This window comes from Prunus mume, linkage group LG3, assembly GCF_029339155.1.
Source record: "Prunus mume cultivar Tortuosa linkage group LG3, ASM2933915v1, whole genome shotgun sequence".
Lineage (NCBI taxonomy): Eukaryota > Viridiplantae > Streptophyta > Magnoliopsida > Rosales > Rosaceae > Prunus > Prunus mume.
The window spans coordinates 7495150-7509809 of record NC_142700.1 but is presented as its reverse complement, the minus strand read 5'-3'; the positions used below and the strand labels follow the sequence as shown (position 1 = coordinate 7509809).

The following is a 14660-nucleotide window of genomic DNA, read 5'->3' as shown; positions in this document are numbered from 1 at the left end:
TGCGGTTAAGAAGAAGAATGAGATCAAAGAGATTTTAAAGAAGTTTTATGAAGAATATGCCATGCCACCACCACCACCACCACCTACTCAAAGTAGTAGTTATTGTTCTAGTGATACTACTACAATGAGTACAAGTAGTAGCCAAAGCCGAGGGGGAAAGAAACGAAGGCAAATGACCGAAAATTGGAGAAAAGAGACTCGAGCAAATGATGTTGTGGTATTGGAGCATGAGATTGATAGGTACATCACCGACCCTATTGAAGATGTGGTTGATGAATTTGATGTTTTGAAGTGGTGGAAATTGAATGGGGTTAAGTATCCGGGGTTGGCACTTATTGCAAATGATGTGCTTGCCATCCCGGTATCAACGGTGGCTTCGGAATCATGCTTTAGCACGGGTGGTCGGGTAGTTAATTCATTTCGTGCTTCTTTGACTCCTAAGATTGTGGAGGCCTTAATTTGTTCTCAAAATTAGTTAAGGTCGGATGGCATTTCCTCTTTACAATAAGAGCCAACAATTCAAGAGATGGAGTTCTATGAATCGATTGAATTAGGTATGTCTTTGTAATTTTATATGCTTTATTAATGTATTATATAATATGTATGTTTGACTAATGTTTTAATGGGTTTATGTTTTTTTTATGTAGATATTATGAGTTCATCCACACCTAGCACCATAGCTCCAACTACTTTTCAATGTTAGGAGGAATTTAATGAAGTTGGATTGAATTTGGGTTGTAATGTATATTTGAATTGAATTTGGGTTGTATTTGGCTAGTAATTTATTTTGGAACTGATTTTGTTGAAGTTTGATTGAATTTGGGTTGTAATTTATATGTTGAAGTTGGATTGAATTTGGATTGCATTTTTGTTGAAGTTTGATTGAATTTGGGTTGTAATTTATATGTTAAAGTTGGATTGAATTTGGATTGCATTTTTGTTAAAGTTAGATTCATTTTGATGCGTTGAAAGCTTGATAGAACCTCAAATTTGAGGTATGTTAGTATATAAATTCATTTTGGGCAGGTTTGTTTATTATTATTATAAAAAAAAAAAAAAAAAAAAAAAAAAAACCGGAACCGTTGGATTGAAGGAACCGGACGAGTCCGGTTTGGTTCGGATTTCTGTATGAATATTAAGCAGAACCGGTCCAAACCGAACCGGATTGCACTATTGGATCAGGTTCCATTTTTCTCTAAGAACCGGTCCAAACCGAACCGTGCCCACCCCTACGTGAGACCACTTTTTTAGTGGGCCACACGTGCAACCAATTCCACATCAGTCACTTTTTTCGTAAATTACATATCCAATAATGTACATATGAAAAATATAAATATATACGTATAAAAATATAGGTATATTATTTACCAAAAAAAATTAACATAAATAGGTCAATTACTTTATAATTGAAATTTTTGTACATTTTTCGTAAATTAAAAATAGGTACACAATAATTTATAGAAAATAGGTACGTTGTATAATTGAAATTTATGCACATTTTTTATAAATTAAAAATAGGTACATTATTTAGGTACACTATTTAAGAAAAACTAGGTACATTATTTTGAGAGAGAAAATAGGTACATTATTTAGAAAAAAAAAATAGGTACATTATTAGAGAAAAAAAATAGGTACATTATTTTGAGAGAAAAAATAGGCTCACTAAAAAAAATTGTTTTCATAAAACAAACAGTAAAAAGATGATCAAATTTTTTTTCATGAAACAAGTAATAAAGAAAAAAAAATAGGTACAATATTTGGAGAAAAAATAGGTTCATTAAAAAAAATATTTTAAAAACAAAACAATAAATAGATTATCAAATTATTTTTCAACACAATTAGAATGTACACTATTATTCATAAAACTATAATAAAAGAGAATACTGGTTGTATAATCCATAAAAGACAACAACATTAATTCTTAAATTTAATATTGAATTTAAATTACTAATACTTTAAATAGATTACTAGTCGTAATTCATAGAAGGAAAACACCATTAATTCAAAAATAGATTACTGATACTTTAATGTGGAATTTAATATTTAATTTCAAATAAGTTTCTAAATTAGTTTCTACATCCATTACAACTATTTGGAGATCTTTTCAAATTCAATGGATGTCATTAGTTACACCCCCTATAACACATTAACTTATAAATAGGGGTAGTTTTGGAATCCGAAAAATACAATAAATCAGATTTTAAGTTATATTTGGTAACTTGCTTAGTTGGATCCTAGTCATTGGGTATTTTAAATAGAAAACTAAAGGAAAGAGTTGTAGGTGATTTAAAATGAATTTTATGGGTCTAACCTCAATTTACTATTAAAATAATGAAAGAAAATATTAAGATGGTTACCATTTGACAAGTGAGGGACCAAATTGATGAAAATCCTTTCACACGAATAACTGAATAATAATTTAAAAAATTTACTAATATCAAGAGATTCATCAAAAACATAAGATATTCATCAGGAATCTTTTTTATTTATTTATCAAGATTTATCATGATTCAACACCAGCGTACCTGTAGGTTTCCAAGGAGATATAAAAATAATAGCAGGCCAATCAAAGAAACGATAATTGCAAAGCAGTTTTCCCACATATAGCTACTTGTTTGCATATTCGTACCAAAGTTACTGCAAAAACCAATTAAGTATTTAATATATAGGATATGTGATATGAAATATTAGGATATACAGAGAGTTTTAAAAACAGATTCCTCAAATAAGCTTCCACTCTTGTGAGACCCATTTTATATTGTATCTGCATGATTCAAACCCTTTATTATTATTATTATTATTATTATTATTAATTTTTTTTTTTTTTTTGGTATTTCTTCAAAGATCATCCTTATAAACAAAAAAAAAAAAAAAAAAAAAAACTTGAATCAAAATCCATTTTACCACTCAATGAAATGGTTGTCATTTTAATGTTTTCTTAAAATATTGTATTTGTCAAGGATGATTTATTAATCAAGACATTAAAAAAAAAGATAATTTAGATTGTTAAAATAAAATTTGTAGGGTAGACCCAACAAGCTGTCCTTAACACAAAGTGTCTCTTGTGCGGTATCCATGTAACCACAAATAGGAAAATAAAGGTGCCAATGAGAAGAAAACTACATAACTATTTTCTCAACTCTCTCTTTTCTTATTAGAGAAATTTTAGGGATTTTGAAAATAAATCATGTTCAATAAATTCCGGATTTTTGAAATGCTAGGAATTAGGGATTATTTGAGAAAAAAAATACTTGTAACCAAAATGACATATAGTTTTGTAAATAAATGATAATACCTAAACCACTTTTATCCTACAGGGCATCCATTTTAAAAGTTTTGTTTTAGTTAGAAGTGGAAAAGTATATGAAATTCATCTAGACTATCAATAGCTTAACATACATATATGCGTACCTCATATTTCTGACGCCCCACCATACGCAGTAAAAGAACTTGGTTGGAAAATGCATTGATCTTGTGGTTCCATATTGAATGGCATCAAGAAATATTCCAAAATTAAATACGGTAGCATTTGGTGGATTTGAAGTACTGCCACTGCAATAATCAGTAGCTCCACAACTTACAGCATTTTTACAGGATTGGTGCCAGCATGATATCTCTCGTTGAATGGAAAAGAAATACCAAAAACCTCCAAGTACCTAATCACAAAATTTTTATCATGATTAGATCATCTTCAAAAAGGTTAGTCAAATTTTGGTTAATGATTGTGAATAGGCCAATAATCACTTTTATGAAGAATCACTTCTCCCATGTGCTTTTCCGCAAAATCACTGGAAATGATTATATGAAAATGCACGTGGAAGGTGTTTTTCCCTATAAATGATTATGGTCCCAAAAGAGCCTTTGGTCATGTAGCAGTTACAAAGCTAAAGATATAAGACATAAAATTGTGCGTTATGAGTTATGGCGATGAAAAACTTACATGACTAGAAAGAACGTAGAAGAAAAAATATAATGCAGCTTGAACCCCTGTTTTGGTTTTGTTCTTGAGATATTGACTGAATCTGTAGATTAAGAAAACCCTGGCCAGATAATGCATAACAAGGAACACGTTCACGGTGGTCACTCTTTGGCCGAAATGTCCAGAGCCTCCTGACTTGAAAAAGAAAACTAGTATTGCCAACTGGGAAAAAAAAAACAGCTGGTTAGAGACCAGAGTGAATAAGCAAAATCTAGCTATGTACGCATAAGACAAGGTTGACCTTGACTGATTTTCCTATCATCGTAATAGCTATTGTGGGCAAAAAGGATATGATCGAGGATTGAAGTGGGCAAATAAACCTTGACTAAATGCCACACACGTGTATATAAAATACACACAAGTAGGAGGACTCTATCTAATTCGATGGATTTTTCAAGAATATGATAAAAATTTCAAGTACTTATGCAGACGAATGTAAACCTCAAACTTCACACCAAATTCATGTAGCGACACAATTTAGACTGATTTGATTTAGGTCTCAAACTAGTAGCACAAACGAATCAAACCAATTCATATGGTATGTGATTACTAATCTACATTAACAATCGAATGAATGAGGAGTTCTAATCAACCTCCTATATGGATTCACTTTGAATGTGTTTGTTGCAGTAGTACGTAATAGTTGTATATTGTAAATGTGATATTTGGTGTCTGATTATTTTTGTTATCTTTGAATTCTTTGACTTTGTTGATTATATATGTTTGCATATGAATTTTGTTTATTTTTTTCAATCGCACAAAAATCAATTTATACTCGCTGATGTAATTATACCTCTTGGTAATAATGCCTTCAATCAAGGACTTTAATTGTTTTTCCATTATTTACCTTAAAGGGCAAAATAGTCCTAAATTATTAAATGAAAATTGGGTCTCCATTGAAAAAAAAATAAAAACGTTTGCATGTATCAAAATAAAAACTCAAACGTTTGCATTATTTAAGCAACAAAAGTTGAGATTTCAATCTCTTACCTGTGGGATGGGAAGGATAAGGAAACCGCCAACTAATATACTCAGAAAGATGCCGAAAAGTATCGCAGAAGTGTTCGCAAGCAAATTGCTATCAAAATGCATCCTTCCTTCATATACGTCTTTACAAATACTAAACACACGATAAATTATAGTACGCAGTGCGAAAGCGGCATCAGGAAGTGCTCGCAAGCAAAGAGCTGCAGTCTTCAACCTTTTGTCTATTCCAAGGCACTTGTTCTTCTCATCGATGACTGGAATGTAAAAGAACAAAGGATCTATTGACACTGCAATACATGATATTATAAATGTATGTTTCCTCGTTAATGTAGAGAAGAAGATGCGCCGAAGAATTCCCTTCTCTTTCCTTTCTTTATTGTAGCAATCCTCGCCGAAATCGAAATACAGCCTGATAAGAAACGATGTCAGAAGGGAAAAGAAAAACGAATCATATGTACAGACGACTTTTAGTAGCATCCATATTCTGAAATTAAAACAATACGATCAATGTTTTTTTTCTTTCTAAAATTCATAATGCGGCTTACCTTTGTTTTGGTTTTTTTTCACACATCATTCAAATTAAAAAAATATTACAGCTTACCTTTGTTTTGGTTTTTTTCTTCAATTTATAGGTTTTAGGATTTATATATAAAATCAATATAAGAAATGAGTTTTATTATAAATTTCTTTTAATTAATTAACATATATAAGAAAACCATAATGAATAATGAGAACCAATAAACCTAAATCGTAAAAAAAGACTAGCAAGCTAAGTACTAGCTCGAAATAAATCTAACTACACTATAAGGATGGTCACCTGAAAACCCCAAAAGGTACGTATATATACATATACTAACCTCACGATTTTCGACACAAATGCGGGAACCTTCACAATAATAATCTGAATGAGAAGCCTGAAATATATAAACGACTGCAGCTTAGTTTGTCCTTTAGATTTCTTGTACTTACTTACTTCAACATAGGCATAAATTATTTAAGAGTTTAACATATATAAGAAAACAATAATGAATTATAAGAAAACAATAATGAATAAAGAAAACAATAAGAATAATAAGAACCAATAAACCTTTCGACCAAAAGTTATATGCATATACTAACCTCACGATATGGGCCACACGTGCGAGAACATCATTACTATTCTCAGGGGCGATAGTCCTGAAATATATACAATTGCATTAGTAAGTGGTTTTCCTTCTTATTTCTTCAACAAAAGTCATCTTAAAATAAATATTTCTGATTATACCCTTTTTGGTTTTCGTATAAACCAACCTGAACTAGTCAGGAAATAAAAGACAAATACAAAACAATATATCTCAAAATAATAATTCTTGATGTAACTAATGGTGGATTAAGGTGATCTCATTTGATAGTTCAATCAAATCCAACAAATCAAATACAATTAAAACTTAAAATCCGGTTTAATACTTCGGGTTAAAATAGACCCCATATGTATAATATGTGGCAATTTTGAGTTTTTCTCTCCAAATAGACCCTATATGTATAACATGTCATGTTAAAACAAATGACGACTTACCTGGAACTTGAAGGGATGGTTACCTCTCCCCCTTCCACATCCATGGAAACAGAGGATGTGCGTGAATCGAAGAAGACCCAACGAAAAAAATCCGGAGAGAAAAACTGATTTCTATTTGTCTGTATATGCATTGAATGAAGGCACAATTGCCTTTTATACAGGACAATAACAAAACTTGATGAGCTGGACAGTTGACTCTAGTCAACTAATACTTGTCTACAGAGAACAGGTCGGTGATGCTATATTATCATGGATGTGGGGTTTGGCTGGATTAGCTGTAAAGTTTAGTTTGAGCTGTTAAAGATAAAAAGTAAATGAAGCAACTATTGTAATTGAGCTCTTAATTCCTTCTGGATATTGTAAGCAAGGTGTTAAAATTCGATAACTTCTGAAATATCGGTGAAGATTGAATAAAAATTATGAAAATTGTTATATAAATATGTAAATTTTTAATGAAACTTTGAGACATGCTTATTTAACCAGATTCAACAAAATAAATTGATAAAACTTAATGACATATGATTGAGATTACATATCATTTTTCAACTAATAAACTGTGTTACTAATTCATAAGATTTGATTGTATACGCACCAATTTCATCTAAATTTAGTTTTTTTTTTTTTTTAATGAATTAACAATCTTTGTAGGAGACGCTAAACTACAAGTGATAATCTAAACTACAAAGAAGAGGGAGATTTCTCACACACACTACTAATTTGCCATAGGATGTACAAATAGTAAATTCAAAAACAATAGAAAAGTTATTTATACATAAGTAAAAAGACCAGATTATTGTGGCTGATAATATTTGAGTGTATAAGCATGTCATTAGGCATCTAGACAATTCCCCAAAAACAAAAACAAAAACTTGTCATTTGGCATTGGGTTTCATGTATGTACGAAAATTGAATAAACAATTCCCCAAACCAGAAGAAAAGAACAAACGTACTTTTGTTTCTGAAAAGAAAAAGAAGAAAAGAAAAAGAAGGAAAGATGATGATACACAAATAAAGCTGAGCCTTGAGGTTGCAAGAATTGCCCCTACAAGGCTTTTAGTTTAGACTAATCACTGTGAACTTTGGGGAAACATGTTACACGAAAGTAGCATATCATACTCTTGTGATGAGAGAGAGAATACAAGGGTAGGAAATATTCGTGGCTTCTCAATCATTCCATTTCTGGCGTAACGTAAATATATGTAGATATTAGCTAGGCAGCTTGAGCTCAAACAAATACAATAATTAAACAACTAAAGATTTATACAAACTCAAACTAGTGATTCTGAGAGAAAATGGCGAGATAAATAATCAACTGGAGGGCAGCTAGCACACCAAGAAAATGGTGTCAAACAATAATAATAATAATAATAATATACTTTGATAATCTCTGGCAAATGAGTGAACTAACAGTCTATTTGTTTGACAGGAATGTTGAAAGGGCAACATGAATTGTATTCCTTTTTATTTTGGAATGGAATGATCTTTTACTTTCTGTCTTATTTTATCTTTGGAATACTCAAGAAACCGAAAAAGAAAATAGTTTGCATTTCCATTATTTTATCCTTTACTTGTTCCCAGATAAAGTTATAAATTTTAAAAGAAATAAGAGGCTTTACGGAATAAATATCCCCATCCTATAACCACAAAGTGTGGTGCGGTTGAAACTGCCTCCTCTAGTTGGTGGGTTGTCTAGTGCCTCAATGGCAGAGGTTCGAATTCAGTTGGGAACACTTTATGGCTAGGGACAAGCTGAACCCTTAGCGAGATTAATCCCAAACTTCGGATGTGGGCACACCTCGTTGTATTAAAAACAAGGAAAATATATCTTTCTTTTTTTTCCAAACCAGGAAAATATATCAACTCCGGAATCTGTTTAAAAACAACTAAGTCGGACGTTGTTTAAAAAAACAGTATGATCAACATGGCAAGAATTGTAAAAAATGCTCGCAAACACGATAATGTAAATATCTTTCTGTCCATGGTAAGGCACTTTTTCTCCTCATCAATGATTGGAATGTAAAAGAAGAAAGGATCTATTGACAGTTGGTCTTCCTTTCCTTATACGACTACTGTCTAAATCATCCTCATCTGTCACCTTGCTATAAGAAATAAAGCATGAAGGGAAAAAAGAAAACTAAACAATGATCCATCAACGTTGAAGGTGTCCATGTTCATCAGATATGAGCATCGATTATCTAGTTTACGTGGTCCAATATATGAAGCTTGATCCATCAACGTAGATTATTATGGATTCATCACCAACCTGCAAGTTTCCTATGAGATATAAAAAGAGTAGCAAGCCAATAACAGCAATAAGAATTGCGAACACGTAGCTACTCGTTTGGAGACTCGTCCCAAAATTACTGCAAAATTAATGTTACATGAGAGACAAGATAATGGCATATATAATCTAATTATATATGAACCTTGTTCTTATTCTAGAAAGAAAAACCTAGGTCCTGTGCATCATAGATAACTGAATAGCTAATGAGACAAAAAAAACTTCGTGATTTAATTATATTCATTTATACGAACCTTAGATTTCTGATTCCCCACCAGAAAGAATAAAAGAATTTTCTTGGAAAATTTACTGGTCCTGTGTTACCAGATTGAAGGGCATCAAGGAACATTCCAAAATCAAATAGCGAAGGATCTGATGGATTTATAGGGCAAAATTCATTTATGAATGTGATATTTCCTGAAGTTATCTCATTGCAATAACGAGAAGCTCTGCAGTCTTCCGTATTTCTACATGCTTGGTGCCAACATGTTGTCTCTCGTTGAATAGAAAAAAAAGTACCAAAAAGCTCCAAGTACCTAAAATATACTAACAAATTATTAATAATTGGAACAACATTCTACGGAGATATAAAAAAAAAATAGTAAATTTGGCTTACACCCTTCAAATTCAATTTGCTGTATCTAAAACCCTTCACTTTTTGTTCCTATAAATAATACCCAATTTGTATAAGTAAAAACCCATGACTAGGATCCAACTCAGCAAGTTACCTAATTAAGCATAAAATCTGATTTATTGTACTTTTCATATTCCAAAAATACCCTCAACTAAGCCATTATTGCATTTTGTATATTAATGTAGGAATCAATATGAAAACAGTTTTTAATTGGATTGTATATAATGACAGATGTTGAATTTGGAAAGATCTCCAAATGGTTGTAATGGATGTAGGAAGTAATTTTGAAACATTTAAAAAAATTTAACAATAAATTCAAATTTAGGTAATCGGTTTGTTTAATAAAATGTTTATGTTATTTTCTTTTTATGAATTATACATGACTAATAATCCACTTTATAATTGTTTATGAATAAAACTGTACATACTAATTATGTTGAAAAAATAATGTACCTATTACTTGTTTGTTTTATGAAAAACATAATTTACCTAGTATGAAAAGTGTACATAATTATCTATTCCAAATAATGTACCTATACACATTTATAGGTATATTGTAAAATAATTTATCTGTGGGTAAATAATGTACCTATATTTTATTTAAATTATTGTGTACCTATTTTTAATTATGAAAAATATACGCAATTACAAAGTAACTGACTTTGTTTTTTTTTTTTTGTAAATAATATACCTATATTTTATATGTATATATTTATATTATATTTCATAGGTACATTATTGGATATGTAATTTACAGATTTTTTTTTGTAATTTTAGGGGGCGAGATGTGAGAGGGAATGACAACTAAAAGAAATGGGGTGGTTGATATGCTATTAATAGGGAGTATATTAATTACAATTATTGTTAATGTATGCATTTTGAGTTTTTCTTTTGGCTTCCCTTGACAATTTTGTAATAGGATTTTATTGTTTTTATCAAGCTCAAATTTAGATTAAGAATAGCTTCTCTAGGTGTTCTTAACTAACAACTATCCTATGGAGGCTCAAGCAATTTGACAAAGGTAAGTTTTGCATTGCATTACATTGCATTAACCTATTCCTGAAGATTATGACTAGTCATCCTTTCTCCGTATGACTAGTCAACTTCTGCGTTAATAAGGTTTTCCAGGTCACTGTTTCCAGCTGGATCCTACCCACTGTTTTTGTCATAGTCTACGAAATTCTCTGCTGCCTTGTACGATTCTAACCTAGGAATTTTGGTGTAAAAACAGCGACATTCCTCATTTTGCAGCCGTCACTTTGGGGGACAAGTTTTGGAAAGTTTCATAGCAAACTTTCGCATCTTCTTCCTCAAGAGTAACCTTCATATTTTTCATTTTTGAGTTTTCCAAATTGTTTCTTTTTGAAAACTGCATTTGAAATATGAAAACTTCATCTTGCTAGATCAAACACTCTATCATATATATCTAGGTCAGATTCAAGATTGATTTCTTCAAGAGTATGGTTTCTTGAAGAAATTGGTCATTTTCTCCATGAATCCAAATTTCATTTCTGTCTGAGTTAGAGCTTGCAAGTTGGTGCCATGGGATGAATGAGTTGGAGAAGGAGCTGCCATTGCCATGAAGAACTAAGCTTCAAGCTTTGCTAAGTTGGAGAAGAAGATTGCACAAAGGAGGTATAGCTCATCTTCCTAAATAGATCTAGGTTTTTCTTGAGCTTGCTTGTGTTCCTTTGTAAGAATCTTTTTCTACTTAGTGGATTGCCTGGTCGGTTGATGACCCCCAGTTTTTCCCAATGGTGGGTTTCTAGGTGAACAGTTTCTGGTTTCCATCTCTGTAAATTTTCTGGGTTTGTGTTCTTGATAGTTGACTAGTCATCTGGGTTTGTGCGGTTGACTAGTCATCTTTTTCTACTGTTTGGTGTTTGCTTGATTATGCTGTCTTCACACACTTTCACCATAGTTGTTGCTAGCACAGGGGATGTAACACCCCGACCCCAAATTTATCCAATGTTTAATTAATTTAAGTGGAATTGAGAAATTACCCGTGGGATAAGGGTATTTTGATCATTTTCTTACCCGGGAGGAATTTGGGAATTTCGGTTGTACCGTTGTGTAGAGCACGGTGAGATGAGTCCGTAGACACGTAGCGGGCTCGAATCGGAGTTGTAACGAGAGAGATATGATCAAATGAAGCTCAGTGGCATAATCGTAAATATTTGGAAAATGGATTTTTGGTTAAAAGACGGAATTGCCCCCGTCATTTTCTCTCTCTCCCGCGTCTCTCCCTCTCTCTCTCCTCTGGTTCGCGACGCCACCGCAGCCGGCCACATTTTGGCCGGCTGATCGCTCATCCGCCACCACTTGGTCGGGACCGGTCCCAAAATGACTGGCTGACTCCACCGTCCTACCCACCCATTCTCCGACGTCGACGGCAGCGATACCGCCGAAATTGCAGAAAACGGCCGGTTTTACCCAAATTTTCGGAGCTCGTTCCGGCGATTCCGGCCACCAAATCTTGCGATCAAGGTATGCTTTCTCATCTATTTTCCGAGCTCTAGCTGCCTGTTGGGTAGGAATTGATCAATTTGTAGCGTAGACAACCCGATTTACGAATTGGGTTTCGCCGGATTCGAGAGGAGATTTCGGCCACTTCCGGTCAATTTTTGGGGTATGTCCAAGAACAAAAGTGACTCCAAATTAGGTGTATTACCTAGGGTAGGAGTCTTGGCTCACGATTTGGAGGTTTTCCGGCGATGCGATATCGCTTTAGACACCCACGCTGCCGGCGCGTGTGGCGGCGCGTGGGCACTGTAGTTGAGGGGCATTTTTGTCCCATTGCAATCCTCTCGATGTCACGAGCGCGTAGGTATGCTCGGATCTCATTTTGGATACCGTTAGAGTTCCGAACGGATATCGCATATCGCGTATTTTCCGGGTTCGCTAGGTTTGGACCGTCGGATGGTCCTGAAATTATAATATGTTGATCTGGGTATTTCCAGGATCATGTAGGATTCGACGGATTGTAAAATGGAGTCCCGGATACTCCGAAAATGCCAACCCTAGGGTTAGGGTTTTAGTGACCGTCCGATCGTGCGATCGTGAGCGATCCGACCGTCCGATCTGGACCAAACTTGCAGGACATGTGTCCTAGAGCCTGTAGAACCTATAGGATCTTTCGGATCGGAATTTGGAGGTTGTGGGCCCCGCAGGCCCGTTTGACCCTGGGTTGACCGCTAGACTTTTGTTGTAGTTCTATCATCCCATGAGGGTTAGAATGACCTTAGTGACGGGTCTTGAGCGTTGTCGAGTTAAATGGTTTATATGCGAATTTAGGATATTATGTTATGATTTAAATTGCGAAAATTATCAGATGCTATACCAGGGTTGAGGTTTGTATAAGATTAGAAATTAGAATTATATATTTAAATTGTGTGGATGTTTTAAAAGTAATTAAAGCGATCGAATGTTAGCTTACAGTGCTATACGCACTACCCCACGTACCCCATATTGTGATCATGTTCGTGGTGAGAATGTAGCCAGCCCGTGTGAGGTCGCACGCGTCTTTGGATTAGCCGGCGTGTTGAGACCCCATACGTGGCGGGTGCGTCCCGACGTATGAGGAGATGTGATTGTGTGATGGCTGGTGAGAATGTAGCCGTGCCGGTGGTGAGAATGTAGCCGAGTGCCCAGCAGACCCGGTCGCACGCGCCTTTGGATTAGCCGGCGTGTTGACAGACCCCATACGTGGCCGGGTGCGTCCCGACGTATGAGGGGAGATGTGATTGTGTGATGGCTGGTGAGAATGTAGCCAGGCCCGGTGAGAATGTAGTCGCCGCAGCGTCTTTGGATTAGCCGGCGTGTTGACAGACCCCATACGTGGTCGGGTGCGTCCCGACGTATGAGGGGAGATGTGATTGTGTGAGGGCTGGTGAGAATGTAGCCAGGCCCGATGGTGAGGTCGCACGCGTCTTTGGATTAGCCGGCGTGTTGACAGGCCCCATACGAGGCCGGGTGCGTCCCGTCGTATGAAGGGTGATATTGTGATTGTGTTTGATGAGTTGTGATGGATAAATCCTAGAATATATGTATTTGTGTGATGGTAATGGTTTATTTGATATTAGGAGCCAGGATAGATACGAAAGAGCTACGTGTGGCTTGATCCCTTAGTAGGGTACGTAGGCAGCCTGAAGTTACTAGGTGCAGCCACAAATTAGGCCCCACTTAGGTGGTCTTATTGAGATTGGTTTGGACCTTGTTGATGGTCCCGAAACTTGGTTGAATTGAGACTCGTCCTGTGGACTGAGCAAGTGAAGGTGTGCATAATTAGATTTTGAATTTGTTATATGCATGTTTGATGCTTTAAGTTAGTTTAAAAGCATTGTGGGCAGTTTGGCTAGAATCATTTGAAGGCCGGAGGCCATTTATGTAAATTGCATGAGATTATATTGTGCATGCTGCCGGTTGGGTTATAAAATGCGTTCTATGCAGGTGGAAATTTTGGGGAAATGTTCAATTTACAGGGGAGACTCTGCCGAAATTTCGGCAGAAAGTCTCGTGCCCTTAATCCTCTCTGGTAAAAGAGGACATAGATTTAAGGAGTGAACTCGGCGTGGGTGTGATGCCGGGGTCTCCGCAGGGTTCGTCTCGGGTTCCGGAAATTCGGGACGGGTCCTGTCAGGGGATGCCTAGATTGATGGGTCCTTCTGAGTGTCTAGGTTGTCACTAGTAATTCTCTAGGTTTGCAGGTACATCTTGGTATGCTCTGTGTATGCTATTGTTTGGTATAATTCATATCTGATAGTTGACTAGTCATAAGAGTATTTGGTCAAGGTCTAGAGTGTGTGAAGTTTGCTGCGTTCTTGGTTGAATATCTTTTAAATTTACCCTTTGTCACCTAAGTACCAATTTCAATTATGGTAGTTAATGAAATGCTTGAAATAAATTATAAATAAAATATGAAGTTTGGTGGCAATGATGTAAAAACATAGAAATACTATAACCTCTTATATCCTACTAGTCATTTAAATTTGAAATTGGGTTTTACACATAGATTTATAGAGTGATGGGTATATATTTAGGAAATAAAAAATGTAGGGATCTATATTGGACAAGCTCTTTTATAATAAATACATACACATGTGGATGGATTAGTAAGGCTACTCAAAAACACCCTTGAATTTCTTCTATTTAAGCTCGCATGGTGGACTGGTCTCCTCCACCGATCATGATGAGACTTAATGTTAGAATTGTTGAAATCTCGCAT

The 14660-nt window shown here is 34.7% G+C and overlaps 1 protein-coding gene across 1 annotated transcript in view; it reads right to left on the bottom strand.

The window, feature by feature from the left end:
• The window catches only part of LOC103325463 (cyclic nucleotide-gated ion channel 1-like), a 42003-nt gene extending 35313 nt beyond the window's left edge, over positions 1-6690 (bottom strand). Inside the window, exon 1 of the mRNA XM_089049083.1 lies at positions 6522-6690. Within this exon, the coding sequence (XP_088905209.1) occupies positions 6522-6652 (131 nt within the window). The 5' untranslated portion in view covers positions 6653-6690. The remainder of the gene's footprint in view (positions 1-6521) is intronic.
• Between the last annotated feature and the right edge of the window lie 7970 nt (positions 6691-14660).